The 15,568-nt window shown below is 42.6% G+C and overlaps 1 protein-coding gene across 1 annotated transcript in view; it reads right to left on the bottom strand.

The window, feature by feature from the left end:
- Window positions 1-15,568, bottom strand: part of LOC126251893 (uncharacterized) — a 586,892-nt gene that overhangs the window by 97,141 nt on the left and 474,183 nt on the right. Inside the window, exon 4 of the mRNA XM_049952604.1 lies at window positions 5,631-5,774. Within this exon, the coding sequence (XP_049808561.1) occupies window positions 5,631-5,774 (144 nt within the window). The remainder of the gene's footprint in view (window positions 1-5,630; window positions 5,775-15,568) is intronic.

The following is a 15,568-nucleotide window of genomic DNA, read 5'->3' as shown; positions in this document are numbered from 1 at the left end:
AACAACAGAGGGCCTGTAAAACTTCCCTGGAGAACGTAAGATATTACACTTTTTTTTATTCGATGAATTTACGTCAGTTACGGCCAACTGTTACCTTTCAGACAGGAAATCACGAATCCTGTCGCACAACTGAGGCGATACCCGATAGGCGAGCAATTTTATTAGAAGTCGCTTTTGAGGAACGGTGTTAAAAGATTTCTGGAAATATAAAAATACTGAATCAGTTTGACATCCCCAATCGATAGCACTTTTCAGTCCGTGAGAATAAAGAGCTTGCTGTGTTTCACAAGAACGATATTTTCTGAATCTGTGTTCACTATTTGTCAATAAATCGTTTTCTTCGACTTAATTCATTGTGTTCGAACACAGTACATGTTCCAAAATCCTACTGCAAATCTAGGTTCGTGATGTGGGTCTGTAATTCAGCTGATTGTTCCTAGTTCATTTCTTGGTGTGACTTGTGCTACTTTCCAGTCTTTTGGTATGGATCTTTCTGTGAGCGAGCGGTTGTATATGATTGCAAAGTACGGAGCTACTGTATCAGCATACTCTGAAAGGAACCTGACTGGTATACCTGCAACCCCAGGTCTTGCCTTTATTAAGTGGTTTAAGCTTTTTCGCTGCATCGAGGATGTCTACTTCCATCCTCAGTCAAATACGAGATATACTCCTGTGAAATCGGATGCCTGTTTGAAACACCGTGTAATTATTGTATAAGGGGTATACCTTCTGCCTTTCCAGTCCCACCAATAGGGGCAACGCTGTAGAAAATTTCACGTAAAACAACTTTTACGTCGAGCTGAAAGAACCAGCGAAAGCAGCTAGTGAATAAGATTTTGACTTTGAGAAGAGTGACACAAAAACACTGTCAGACAAAAAAGTGATGCGTCCAGAGGACAGGAACCGATGCAAATGTAACTCTCTACACATACACGCCATCCGCGGGTACGTAACTGATTAGGAGAGCAATTCTCTGCGACAGGTAGAACGGAAACTGGAGCGCATTAGTGATGTTGGTATTTAGTGTTGTTACCAAGCCTGGTAGCGTGTATAAGAGGTGTGGTAAGTGTTAGACGTTAAGTGATCACTGAAGCACGTGGAGATGCCACGTACTGGTGTGAGTCAGCCATTTTAGCACTTGAAGAGTTTGAAAAGGGCCTCATTGTTCGTATCCATTCGCCGACTGGTCAAATCTTGCAATACCCAGATGTGTGTGTGGTGGCAGTGCTCCGATATTGTAAGACATGGGAACGTCAGGGCAGGCGTACTCGCTGTCAAGGCTCCGATCGACCACATCTCACCATTACATTACATTAATACTTGTTCCATAGATCATGAATATTACATTTCGTAATGATGTGGAACGTGTGAGTTTAACATAAGTTTTCTTTACACAATACTTTTTTTACAGTTACTACTACAGATCTAAAAATTGACCTATTGAGTAGAAGGAGTTGTCATACAGAAATTCTTTTAATTTCTTTTTAAATTTTGGTTGGTTGTCTGTCAGACTTTTAACGCTATTTGGCAAATGACCAAAGATATTTATGAGAGTATAATTCACCCCTTTCTGTGCGAAAGTCAGGTTTAACCCAGAATAATAAAGATCATCCTTTCTTCTAGTGTTGTAGCTATGCACTAAGCTAATATTTTTGAACTGGGATAATAACAAATTTCAAAAGTGAGTATATGTATTGCGAAGGTACTGTGCAAATCCCGAGTTCTTTAAACAAATGTCTGCAAGGTGATCTTGGGTGGTCTCCAGCAATTATTGTCATTACATTCTTTTGTGAAATGATTATTTTTTCTCCTAATCATGAATTACCCCAAAATATGATGCCATATGAAAGCAGTGAATGAAAATAGGCGTAGTAGGCCAATTTACTGATACGTTTATCACCAAAATTTGCAATATCCCTAATAGCACAAGTAGCTGAAATCTAACATTTTCGGCATATCATCCATGTGTTTCTTCTAATTCAATGTCTCATCAGTGCACACACCCATAAATTTTGATTATTCTGCTTTAGCAACTGACTTCTGTTCAATGTCTATATTTATCAATGGCGTTATGTCATTTAATGTACTGAATTGCATGTACTGTGTTTTCTCAAAATTTAGTGAGAGTCCATTTGCAGAGAACCACGTAATAATTTTCAGAAAGACATTATTTACAATTTACTTAGCTAATTCTTTTTTGTTGGATGTGTTAATTACACTTGAATAATCAGCAAAAAGAATTAACTTTGCATGTTCACAAATACAGAGTGGCAATTCATTAACATGTATTAAGAACAATAAGGGACCCAAGACTGAACCCTGTGGGACACAGTTCTTGATACATCCCCAGTTAGAGGACTCTGTTGATTTTTGCAGACCATCTATACTGTTAATTTCAACCTTCTGCAGTCTTCCAGTTAAATATGAATTAAACCATTTGTGCACTGTCCCACTCATACCACAATACTTAAGCTTACCTAGAAGAATTTCATGATTCACATAGACAAAAGCATTTGAGAGATCGCAAAATAGCCCAACGGGCGATGTTTGGTTATTCAGAGCATTTAATATTTTATCTGTGAAAGCATATATAGCAGTTTCTGCTGTAAAGCTGAGAGGATCGCTGAATAGTCCAACAAGCACGATGTAACCCCTTCATACAATTGCTAGTCATCCGAGAACAACCTAAGGACTCCGTGCAACATTCTGGGTCATCCCACACCATTGGCCAAAGACTAGCTGCAGCCGGGCTAGTGAATTGTCGTCGCATACGTAGGTGGCCGTTAACACCACAACGCGAACGACTACGTTTGAAGAGGTCCCATGTCCAGATGAACTGCTGACGAGTGGTAGGCTATCGGGTATGATTTCAGCTCACAGCCGGTAGTGATTGAGGCAGCCCTGATGGCACAATGGTACATCACACGCATCCTGCGTCCTTATGTGTTAGCTGCCATGCGACACTATCATGAAGCTATTTTTCAACAGGACAATGCTGGTCTACTTCTACTTCTCCATCCACATACATACTCCGCAAGCCACTGTACGGTGCATGGTCAAGGGTATCGTGTACCACTGCTCGTCTTTGATTTCCTGTTCCACTTACAAATAGACCGAGGGAAGCACGACTGCCTACATGGTCCACATGTCTCCACACGAACCTTAATTTTTCGTATCTTATCTTCGTGGTCCTTACACGAAATATACGTTATCGGCAGTAGACTCGTTCTGCAGTCAGCTTCAAATGTAGGTTCTCTAAGTTTTCTCAACAGTTTTTTGCGAAAAAAACGTCCTGAATTCGCGAAGCATCTCCGTAGCACTCGGTTGAGCGTACCTTGTGAGGTAACCGGCGAATTGTGGCGCCCTGGAAATATTCTAAGTTCGGAGTTCCCTGGAAATATTCTAAGTTCGGAGTTGGAATGGTCGCACGGGCCGCTCGGCGGGCGTGGGCCGCTCGGCAGGCCGACCACGTGGTACCGGACGTTGACTGAAGCAAGAGTGGTCGAGGCCAGTCATGTGGCTGGGAATTCCATGTTGACGCTGTGACAAGAACGGTGCTTTGTGTCGATGAAGGAGATGTGAATTCCCCGACATTTCACAGTTCCTATAGAAATTAATAGTAGCCAGATGAATTACGATACCTCAATGATATCTCAGAAAGAAATATATGTACATTACTATTATTCGTACGACGATTCTGATGGTGTAATCAGATTTTCAATGTCTTTATTAGTTTAAAGTTTACTATCTGACAGTAAATTATTCAAGTAACACCCAGCAACGAATTTTCAAAATCTAAACGCTTCATCCGATGTCCGTCTTTAGAAAGCTATTGGTTTAAGCCTAAACTGGTATGAATTACAGGCATGTAACTTCAATAGTACATGAGTTATTGGAGGTCAAAGTGGCCGATTACTATCGATCGCATCAGGCCATAAGTACTCCACAGTTACACGAAAAACAGTACGTGCATGCTTATAAATGTATTTATTCGTTTATGTCTTTGTTTATATCCGATATATACTATTCATGAAAAACTTGGTCAAATATTTACTGTGTTTTACGTAGAAAGCGCATAGACGTTAGGCTACTGGCCTACTTTTGCTTGCTATTCCTTTGATATATGTATATTTAATTTGTTTATGGATTTCATAATGTGTGTTAGAGCGTGTTTATGGTCCAGCTGTAGGAATGTTTATTTAATTTCAAGTTATTTAAATGTAAATCCAGTATTTCGAAAGTGTATCAAAATGTTTGTGAGTGTGCGTTGGCTTGGAGATACGACAGAAGCGCTATCGCCAATCACAGCGCTCGTTACTAAGTGAGGCGACTACCGAAGTGAATGGGAGAGTGCGGCACGAGGGACAGTCGCACTGGACAGGGGAGGTGCTGGACGCGACAGTCGCAAGGAGAGACTTGGAGAGTGTGGAGCGGTTTGCGCGTGGCCACACTATAGACTCAGCAGTATTTGGCCGGTAATGCAGCAACTACACATCCCAGCCCCTACACAACGAAACCAGCCAAAACTTTTAATATTTCAACTCTGAGTCTGAGAGTACGTAGTTGAGGGCCACCACACACCACACAACATTTCACATTTTTATTTGAAAGACCGCAACCTACCGGTAACAAATCTAGTGGCTCGCCTCTGAACTGTTCCGACATCTTTATTTAACCCGACCTGCTGGGGATCTCAAACACTCGAGCAGTACTCACGAATTTATCCCCTTTACAGGTGAGCTACGCTTTCCTAAAATTATCCCAGTAAACCAAAGTCGATCAATCGTTTTCCCCACTACTGCCCTTATGTGATCATTCCATTTGATATCGCTTTGCAGCGTTACACCCAGATATTTAAACAAAGTGACTGTCTCAAGATAGGACACTACCAATGCTGTGTTGGAACATTACCGGGTTGTTTTTCTCACTCATCTGCATTAATTTACATTTTTCTACGTTTAAAGCAACTTCTATTCATCACACCAACTAAAAATTTTGTCCAAGTCATCTGGTACCCTCCTACAGTCACTCAACGACACCTTCCCATACATCACAGTGACACCAGCAAAAGGCCACAGACTGCTGCTCACGGTTCGTCAGGTCATTTTTTCATATAGAGAAAACTGTCACATGGCACGTGTCTCTGAGAAGTGCCTGCGTGATGTTGAGGTACTTCCATTTCTAGCAAGATCCCCAGATATGTCCCCAATACAAAGGGTGTACGACCAGCTCAGACGCCAAATCCGTCCCATTGCCAGTATCCACGATATCATGCTCCATTTACGACAGTTGTGGGCTGACTTGCCTCAGAAGAAGTTGGAACTGCTTTATGACGCCATTCTCAACTAAATCGGCGCACGCATCCACGCCAGTGAGGGTGCAGCTTCTTACTGATAAGTGGGCTCATGCTGTAAAGTTCTGTTTGTAAAATCGACTCCACTTTGTAACCACTGAAATGACGTCACGTACCCTCTGAACCCATGAAGTGTCATTTCGTTTCGCCCTCCCATTCTGAATTCTCAATTTTTTTGTCAGGCAGCGTATAACAGTTAATTGTCTCATGCAGCTTTGCTTCACCTTTGTTTTCAGAGTGAGCAGGAGTTAGCGGGTACTTGACGATTAGGGCTTACCTCCCACGATGGAGTAGGTGGCGAGGATGTGCGCCATGCTGTTGGCGGGCGCGGTCAGGATGAGCCCCACGGCGCTCAGCACGCAGCCCACGAGCGCCACCTTGCGGTACGAGTACATCTTGATCAGCGGGCCCACGAACAAGCCTGAAACACAACGAGAAAGTGTACGTGGGTCAGCACCTGGAGCTGCGCTGCTGACGGCGGCTCCTTGCAACTGTGGGTAGTGACTGGGGCGTGACCGCAGAGGATGTTATGTAAAGAAGGATGTGGGACGACTGTGTAGGATGGAAATTGTAAGTAGGATGTTACGAGACGCGTGGGATCGCAGCCGGGCAAGAAAATGGTGAGTTCGAGCCTTGTTGGGGATGAGATGGGAAGAATGGGTCAAGGTTGGAACGAAGGGTAGGTATCTTGGATGATTTCTTGATCTGGGGCGTGGACAGTATTGGAGAAGAGGTTAAATTGAGAAGGTTTTAAGATGATTATATCAGATGCAGCTGGTGGATCGGGATGTTTATGTCAGGAGGCCAATACCAGCTGAGCAAGGGGTGTTTGTTTGGCACGGAATGGGCAGGATAGGTCATGGTAATAACAAAGACTAGAGTTCAGGAATGCGCTCATAGTCGTGGGTGTGAGACGTAATGAAGTTATACGGAGAATGGTGTGGAATGACTGTATGGTATGGAACTAATGGTCAGGATATAAGTGTTAGGAGATGAGTGGGATTCCAGCTAAGCACGGAAATGGTGGGTTCGAGCCTTCATTTGGGCGAGATGAGAAGAATGGGTCAAGGTTGGATCGAAGGGTAGATTTCATGGATGAGTTCATGGTCTGAGGTGTGCGAAGTATTGTAGAGGAGATTATATCGAGAAGGTTGTGAGATGACTAGACGAGACGGAGCTGGTGGGTCGGGATGTTCATGTTAGGAGAGCAATGCCAGCTGAGCAAGGGGTGTTGGTTTGGCATGGGATCGGTATGCTAGGTCATGATAATAACGAAGACTAGAGTTCAGGAATGCGTCCATCGTCTTGGGTGTGAGACGTAATGAAGTTATATGGAGAAGGGTGTGGAATGACTGTATGGGATGCAACTGATGGGCAGGATATAAGTGTTAGGAGATGAGTGGGATCCCAGCTGGGCAAGCGAAAGGTCGTGTTCGAGCCTTCGTTTGGGGTGATACGGGTAGAATGGGTTAAGGTTGGAAGGAAGCGTAGATTTCGTAGATGAGCCCATGGTCTTGAACGTGGGAAGTATTTGACAGAAGGCTATGTGGAGAAGAATATCACACTAATGAACATAAGCAAAGAGTAAATCCATAAAGAGACATCTAGGTTACAAATGTAGTTAACGGAACAATCAGTCTTACTCAGAAAGTCTTCAAATTGTCCCGTGTAGGCTCACAGTGGAGATGTTTGCACTATATGCTGGACTGTCTATCATTCTGCTGTCTGTCGTACGTCGGACGAGTGTTCAGATTTCATTTATACAACGAGTAGCACGTTTTTCGTGGTTGGTTCTAATTCGTTTTAGAATTACGTTGGAATATCTTACGAGGTCAAAGCAAGTCTTTCTTTTCAGCGGTACATCGAAATTTCTTCAGATCCGCAGTTACAGTACTTTCCCAGCCTATTGCAGTATTGCTCAATATCAAAGTTCTTATTTTCTAAGCATTTATGGAGTGAAATCGTTTGATTTTTATATTATCAGAAAACGAATGAAAAGAAAGTTCTTGTTTGTTTTGATTTTTTTCTAAATTCTCTAAGAAGTATTCGTTGTTGTGGAGGTATTTAACTTAGGACTGGTAGCCAGACCGTGGGAGAACTCTCATCCGTGGCCTAAATCATTAGCACCGTGTGGTTTAGTTCGATATCTATTTTCTCGGTACAGGTGCTGATAACCCAGATGGGGCAGCAGTATTTTGCTACTGCAAAAACCAGAGCTAAAGCTATTACTCGTAAAGCAGATGCCGAAGAGCCCCATGTGGTGCCACATACCTTATGTATCATATTATTTTGCAGCTCTGATTATGAGGCACCACTGTTAGCTTAATGTTTCTTGTAGTTTTATGCTGCGATTTAAGGTGACATTGCTGAAAAGAATTTTAAGTTCCAAGTTTGCACGAAACCACTGTCTTAAATTGAATGGACTGGAGCCTCCATTTACACAAAAAGTTACCCGTTTCAGCCAAGTTATTTATTAGAACATCCTCCGCTTTCCTTATGTTCTGTCGCTAGTGCCCAAACATCAGCGTATCCAAATTTTAGAGATGTTGTTGAAGGCATACTAGCAATATAAATGGCAAAGAACAGAGGACCTAAAACAGAGTCTTAAGGAAGATCATTATTAAACTTTATTTGCTTGCTCGATTTAGTACAAACAGTCACTTGGAATCTTCTATTGCAAGGCATATTTTCTAGCAGTCTTGCAATCACACGACGGGGAATAATATGAAGGAAGTTACGTGTTAATCCTTTTGTTTAAGGACATCATATTTGCCGTTGACTGTAGAAATAATTTATTTCACAACTGAAATTTCAGCCTTAAGATCACTATAAAGTGGTACTGCAAAAGATTTTGCTTCAACAGACGTCAAACATTAAGACGCGCCTCAGTCAACGGCGAATATGTCGTCGTTTAGAAACGCCTACATGACTGTGAACCCCAGCCATGAGAAGCTAATCAGTATTAGCTCTTGTTTCCAATCTCCATACAGTGTCTTCAATCTAAAAATTAACAAATGATTCAGTTGGTCTTGAAGCCCGCCTTCAATGTAAGTAGTTAAAGAGAGAACACGGAGTGAGCAACTTCTGTTTGGTCGCAAGCCGGCTTATCCAAAGGGAATTGATTCCAGCAATTCATGGCTAATCTGTTGAGGGTGATACTTTCTAAAATTTTGCACGCTATGCTGAGTATGACAATTAGACAAAAGCCAGGTTATGATTTAATCGGCGCCACATACCATAAAACATGTGGTACAGCAATATATGTATGGAAGATGTGGGATGGTTATGTGGGGAGGAACTAGAGGGTGAAAAATGTTCAAATGTTTGTGAAATCTTATGGGACTTAACTACTAAGGTCATCAGTCCCTAATCGTACACACAACTTAACCTAAATTATCCTAAGGACAAACACACACCCATGCCAGAGGGAGGTCTCGAACCTCCGCCGGGACCAGCCGCACAGTCCATGACTGCAGCGCCTGAGACCGCTCTGCTAATCCCTCACGGCCTCATGGGTCAGATGTAGGTGTTAGGTACCAACTGAACAAGGAAAGAGTGGGTTGGAGGCTTTATCTGGGGAGGGTTGGGTAGGTTATGGTTAGAAGGAAGGGTAGATTTCATGGATGACTTCATGGTCTGGGAGAGCAAGCGAGCGAAATTACATTGGGGAGGGATATGGAGTGTTTGGAGATGTTGACAGAGGCGCAAGGATGGAGGACACTGACTAAACTGAAATTTACCTCAGTTTTGTATATCTACATCTATGCCCTATAAACTAATGTGAAGTACGTGGCAGGGGGTACTCCCCAGTGTCCCCGAATTAAGATTACTGCCTGTTCCATTTGCGTACATGTTTATGTAAATAGAGGTATACTACTCCTTTTGGCAAGACAAATAGGAAAAGACCTTCCACTAAGAGAAGTACAGTAGAAATACTTTCTTCCCTTAATGTAGGCTAAGCGACAACAAAGAACCTCAGTTTAGACCATTGTATGCCATAGTTTGCAAATACTTAACACTGCGACTGTGAAGACGTAATATACTAATTATGATGCGTGCACAGTTCGGTTTTATATTATGCTGAGTATGACGTCAAAATTGTATGAGTTTGTTGCTACTATAGCTTTTGAATCAACAGCACGCCAGATGTACTTGTGGAGTTTTTGAACGAATGCTGTTCAAATGATTATTCCAGTGTACTGGAATTTCTTGGAAGTTATTCTAAGGTAATGCACTAGGACATTGTGTAAATAAATTATTATAATTATTATTATGATTATGTTAAAACATTTTATAAATTCTGCTAATGTTAGTATCCTGTTCATGTTTAGCATTTTCAATGCGGAGATGATGAAAACTAGGGTTTGGAGGGGACAGGGAGACGGTAACAACCCGTAACCCCCTACCAGATCAGAACCCTGGATCAGCACCTGCTTCTATTTCATCTAAATGCTCGATTTTCCAGCGAGACATGGGACACGGAGGAGCAATTCGATGTCTGTATGAGGTGCACGTTCTGCCGCGACATGATCCACATGGGTGGTGATAGCAATAAATAAATGCATGAGACACTACTGCATAGCATATGTGCAACTTTGAGTCTTTTCTATCGTATGCTATTCGCTGCGTAATTTCGCTGCACGTCTTCGAGCGGTGCTTACGCCGTGCGCACTGTGAATACTGCACATCGCCGGACACTCATGCGTGGTGGGTGGCCTACATTTCAGTGAACGCTTCTCTCGCTCTATTGCCCGCGTCTGACCGGTATTGCGTCAGCCGTAGGCGGCGTTTCACTGCCGACAGCAGAAAGCAGGACGTTTAAGCGAACACTTTGTGCTGCGACCCAGTTTCTCTTCCATCTGTCAAAGCAACCGGCAACAGAAGCCATATTGTCAACGCAACTCAATACACTAGCGACGGCGCGTCGGAGACGGCCACGTTAAATCTGCCTTCACAGAAATACCGAACGAGGTGGCCCTGAGGATAAAACAGGGACGCGCATTCGGGATTACGTTGCTTCAGATCCCCCGATCGACTATCCTGATATAATTTTCCACTGTGTCGCTAAATCACTTAGAGTAAATGCCACCCTATTTTCTTTCACACCTTTCACTGAACCAAGCTTATTGTCCGGTCCCTAGTGACACCGTCGTAGGCAGGACTTTAAATCGTAATATTCTTTCTTTTCCTCTTCTGTTGTGTACAAAAACTGCCCGCGATGTTAACAGTATGATCCAAATTCCTGGAGAAAGTGACTATTTCCTATGTTACAAAAACAACGTATGCTTGAGCAACTGCAACAAAATTCCGAGAAATTCCCACAGTCGATGACTTTATATATAAAAAGTGAAATGAATCTGGGACAAGCACAGATAAGATTTCTTAGTTTCACAGCTATAACTCAATGATTTATTTTGTGACAGTGTAATCAAGGAAGCTATAGATATCCTAAGTATGTGATAACATCCGCGATGTTTGCAGCTGCGTGAAAGTGAAACCCGGCCATCACCAGGCTAAAGCAGCGAGCGCGGCAGACACAAGAAAAAACCATTGCCTTGTATGGCGATGCACTGAGCACCAGTGACGTCACAGTCGGTATTACGGTTGCAAGAGGATGAGGCCTGCAGCCACACGGCTGTCAAGTACCACTTGACAGTGGCGAGAGGCATTCTGCCGGGAGATCGTGGATGGATTACCACATGACGATGCCGGAAACTGTGACTAGCTGAAAAGGACCTGCTTCGCTTGATCTTTTACTCCAACTGTTTCTGAATTGAAAAAAAATTAATTAATTATCTCATTCGTACATCATCAAACTTATTCGAAGTGTATGCTTATGAACTACATCTGGTGCTATGCTTTCGCGAACATAAGGAATAAGTTTTGCCGTTGCCCAACGAGCGAAGAGGGTACGTAGAGCTGTCCGTGTGATAAATAATATTCTTTTAAATTCACTTCACAGCATTGGGATGTTTGCCCTTGTGCTTTATTGATAGTCATACTCCACGCTAATATTATCAGAAATAGAAGCCTTTAAAAGCTACGTGGTACGTTAGTTGAAATGACTGGAATCGTGGTATTGCTCTTTCCCGGTTAGTGTTTCCGCCTCTATGTTGTTTAGAAGCATATGTGCGAGGTTATACCGACGATACTGAGCGAATTTAGGAATTCTCTTGGTAAGTTTACACTTTCGTCTTGGTTCACCATTGTATCAATGGATGAAATATTTTTTTTTTCTTTCCTTGGCATCATGTTCTGTATTCACTGATTTATTTGTTGAACTATGTTTTTCGTTCCTAAAATTGTTCGCTTACATAATTTCCTTTGTTAACATAAATTCTCTCCAGCGAATTTACTTTCTCGATGAGTTGTTCCTCTGTTTTTACTGTGTTTCAAAACTCATCTTTTGAAACGATTTTGCCAGAGAGCAGATCAATGCGACATGTGTCGTTTCCAAGTTATATGTTAGAACATCCGTTAACATTTGAGAACATTCGCAAAAACTCGAGAGCCTTATAGAAAAATCTCGAAGTTTTCCACTTGAAAATTATATTGATGCAATACATATGAAAATATTGTATTTTCGGTGCTCCACCTTATACGTATCTGATAGAGACATCTTGTTGAACACCATGACCTGCATTTATTTGCGAGACCGATATTCAGGCGTATATCCCACTTATCACCAGTGCCATATGCTGTCCACAACACATCAACCGACCTGTCCGTCACGTAAAAAATCTATTTAATGGTTATAGATTTTGAAGTGCAGCTCATGGAATACAAAAAGGTTTATATACGTATGTATTCTCGATTATTCCTCTTTGGGAGAGAGTGTGATCTTGACTCAATCACAGCTTCACTTCCTTTCCTTCTTTTTTTTTCTCCCCAGGACCTCGGGGAAGATCAGTTTGGATTCCGTAGAAATGTTGGAACACGTGAGGCAATACTAACCTTACGACTTATCTTAGAAGAAAGATTAAGAAAAGGCAAACGTACGTTTCTAGCATTTGTAGACTTAGAGAAAGCTTTTGACAACGTTAACTGGAATACTCTCTTTCAAATTCTGAAGGTGGCAGGGGTAAAATACAGGGAGCGAAAGGCTATTTACAATTTGTACAGAAACCAGATGGCAGTTATAAGAGTCGAGGGGCATGAAAGGGAAGCAGTGGTTGGGAAAGGAGTGAGACAGGGTTGTAGCCTCTCCCCGATGTTATTCAATCTGAATATTGAGCAAGCAGTAAAGGAAACAAAAGAAAAATTCGGAGTAGGTATTAAAATTCATGGAGAAAAGTAAAAACTTTGAGGTTCGCCGATGACATTGTAATTCTGTCAGAGACAGCACAGGACTTGGAAGAGCAATTGAACGGAATGGACAGTGTCTTGAAAGGAGGATATAAGATGAATATCAACAAAAGCAAAACGAGGATAATGGAATGTAGTCAAATTGAATCGGGTGATGCTGAGGGAATTAGATTAGGAAATGAGACACTTAAAGTAGTAAAGGAGTTTTGCTATTTAGGGAGTAAAATAACTGATGATGGTCGAAGTAGAGAGGATATAAAATGTAGACTGGCAATGGCAAGGAAATCGTTTCTGAAGAAGAGAAATTTGTTAACATCGAGTATAGATTTAAGTGTCAGGAAGTCGTTTCTGAAAGTATTTGTATGGAGTGTAGCCATGTATGGAAGTGAAACATGGACGATAACCAGTTTGGACAAGAAGAGAATAGAAGCTTTCGAAATGTGGTGCTACAGAAGAATGCTAAAGATAAGGTGGGTAGATCACGTAACTAATGAGGAGGTATTGAATAGGATTGGGGAGAAGAGAAGTTTGTGGCACAACTTGACTAGAAGAAGGGATCGGTTGGTAGGACATGTTTTGAGGCATCAAGGGATCACGAATTTAGCATTGGAGGGCAGCGTGGAGGGTAAAAATCGTAGAGGGAGACCAAGAGATCAATACACTAAGCAGATTCAGAAGGATGTAGGTTGCAGTAGGTACTGGGAGATGAAGCTTGCACAGGATAGAGTAGCATGGAGAGCTGCATCAAACCAGTCTCAGGACTGAAGACCACAACAACAACAACAACAACAACAAGACTTCTTCATTAATTCACTGTATTTTTGTCTTTCTTTCGTTTGTCTGTTTTTTCCCTGTTGTTTCTTCCGTTGAGACTTATTCAAGTTTCCTGTTTTTTATTTTACTTCTGAATTGTTTTCTGTGCTCAATTTCTCCTTCTAAAAATCTCTATTGTTACAGACCTTTGTGTTTCTTTCAGCCAATTAATATTTCATTTGCTTGTATTAACGATGTTAATATTTTTCTTTGAGATTCTGTTTTAGAGTTCCTTGGTGGGTCATTGGACCAAGTTCCGTCTCTTAGGACAGCGTCATCACCTGTGCGTCTTTTCTCTCGTAGTCATTTCTTGGCGCATGTGCGTTAATCAGTGTTTATGCCTTATTCCTTGATTTTATTGACATCTTCAGAGTCTTTCTGAAGGTAATGTAAAGTCAGTGATTGAATCTGAGACGGGCTTATGAACCGCAAAACCTGTGCCAAATGTTTTCAGTCCTGTGTTGATATACACTGCAAGTTTTCGTCTATAGAACCCCTAATTCTCAGAATCGAAATTATTTTCATCTGTAGACCGGGTTTCTTGCAGTGTCATAATTTTGATGATAAATCTGTCCAGCGTATTCGTTAGGTGTTTCAGTTTTCCTGGTTTCTATAATGTGTTTACTTTCAGTATACCAATGGAAAATTTTTGTTTTGTTCGGAAACGTTTTGAGAAACTCCGATACGTCTCTACATGGCATGTCTGGTCCCCTATGACAGGAACGGGAATCCTGTCTTTTGACTCGGGCCAGGAGTAGTGGAATTCCTTCCTGTTGGTCTGCCATGACCGCTTCAAGTTGATGATTGTTTTTGAGCCGTCTGTGGTTAGCTTGTAGTAAATCGTCTTCTACCACCTCGGTTAACTCGATTGCTCTCTCGACGCTTCCAGTCAGAGGGTTTCTTGTGCAGAGAGCTGGAGGCTACTTGAGCGCGTGCTCGCTGATGCAGAGCGTGGTGGCAGGGACTGGAGCAGTCGGCTGTGGTGCGTTCGGTGTTGCCGTCACTGCGGTAATAGCGTGGGCCGCATTGCGATTGCTAGAGGCAGGTGTGCCTGTCAGCGTGCTGAGGAACAGGTCAAGGTGTTGCTACGTGGTTTTCTGGAATTATCTGGCGCGAAGCCTTGCGGAGCCCGCAATGAGTCGGTGACACTGTGGCGGACTATTACGGGAGTCTTGTCAGTTCTTCTTCACTCCGGCAACCTGTGGCCACGGTGTTATCTTCAGGTGGTCTTTACAGGTAAGCTATGGCGAGGTGGCTTTCTTCTGCCGGGTTCTCCAGAAACAAGTGAGAATTATTGCGCTTATTACTGTTTCCGCCGGCCGCGGTGGCCGAGCGGTCTAGGCGCTTCAGTCCGGAACCACGCGGCTGCTACGGTCACAGGTTCGAATCCTGCCTCGGGCATGGATGTATGTGATGTCCTTAGGTTAGTTAGGTTTATGTAGTTCTAAGTCTATGGAACTGATGACCTCAGGTGTTAAGTCCTATAGTGCTCAGAGCCATTTGAACCATACTGTTTCCGCGTTCTGGTTACATCTGGGATCCGACTAGTGTGTTTATTCTCCCGTCAAGTTTTCTATAGTGTCGTGACCTCAAGTTGGTCGCGTATTGTTAAGGTGCGTAACACATACCACTAATTCTATCCTTGTTTAGCGCATACGAGGGCTATTCGAAAGGTAAGTTCCGATCGATCATGAAATTTAAACAACTGCTTTGCACATATGTGTTGGTTAGTGTCTCTAGTATTCCGGTCGATCGTGTCGAGTCGCTCTCTTCAGTTGTGACCGCACAGTGAGCACGTAAAGATGCCTAGGAAACGGTGCCACCCGCTTAATACGGTCCTGGCAATTAAAATTGCTACACCAAGAAGAAATGCAGACGATAAACGGGTATTGATTGGGCAAATATATTATAATAGAACTGACATGTGATTACATTTTCACGCAATTTGGGTTCATAGATCCTGAGAAATCAGTACCCGGAACAACGACCTCTGGCCGTAATAACGGCCTTGATACGCCTGGGCATTGAGTCAAACAGAGCTTGCATGGTGTGTACAGCTACAGTTGCCCACGCAGCTTCAACACGATACCACAGTTC

This window comes from Schistocerca nitens, chromosome 4 (genome assembly GCF_023898315.1).
Source record: "Schistocerca nitens isolate TAMUIC-IGC-003100 chromosome 4, iqSchNite1.1, whole genome shotgun sequence".
Lineage (NCBI taxonomy): Eukaryota > Metazoa > Arthropoda > Insecta > Orthoptera > Acrididae > Schistocerca > Schistocerca nitens.
This window is presented reverse-complemented; position numbering and strand designations above follow the sequence as displayed.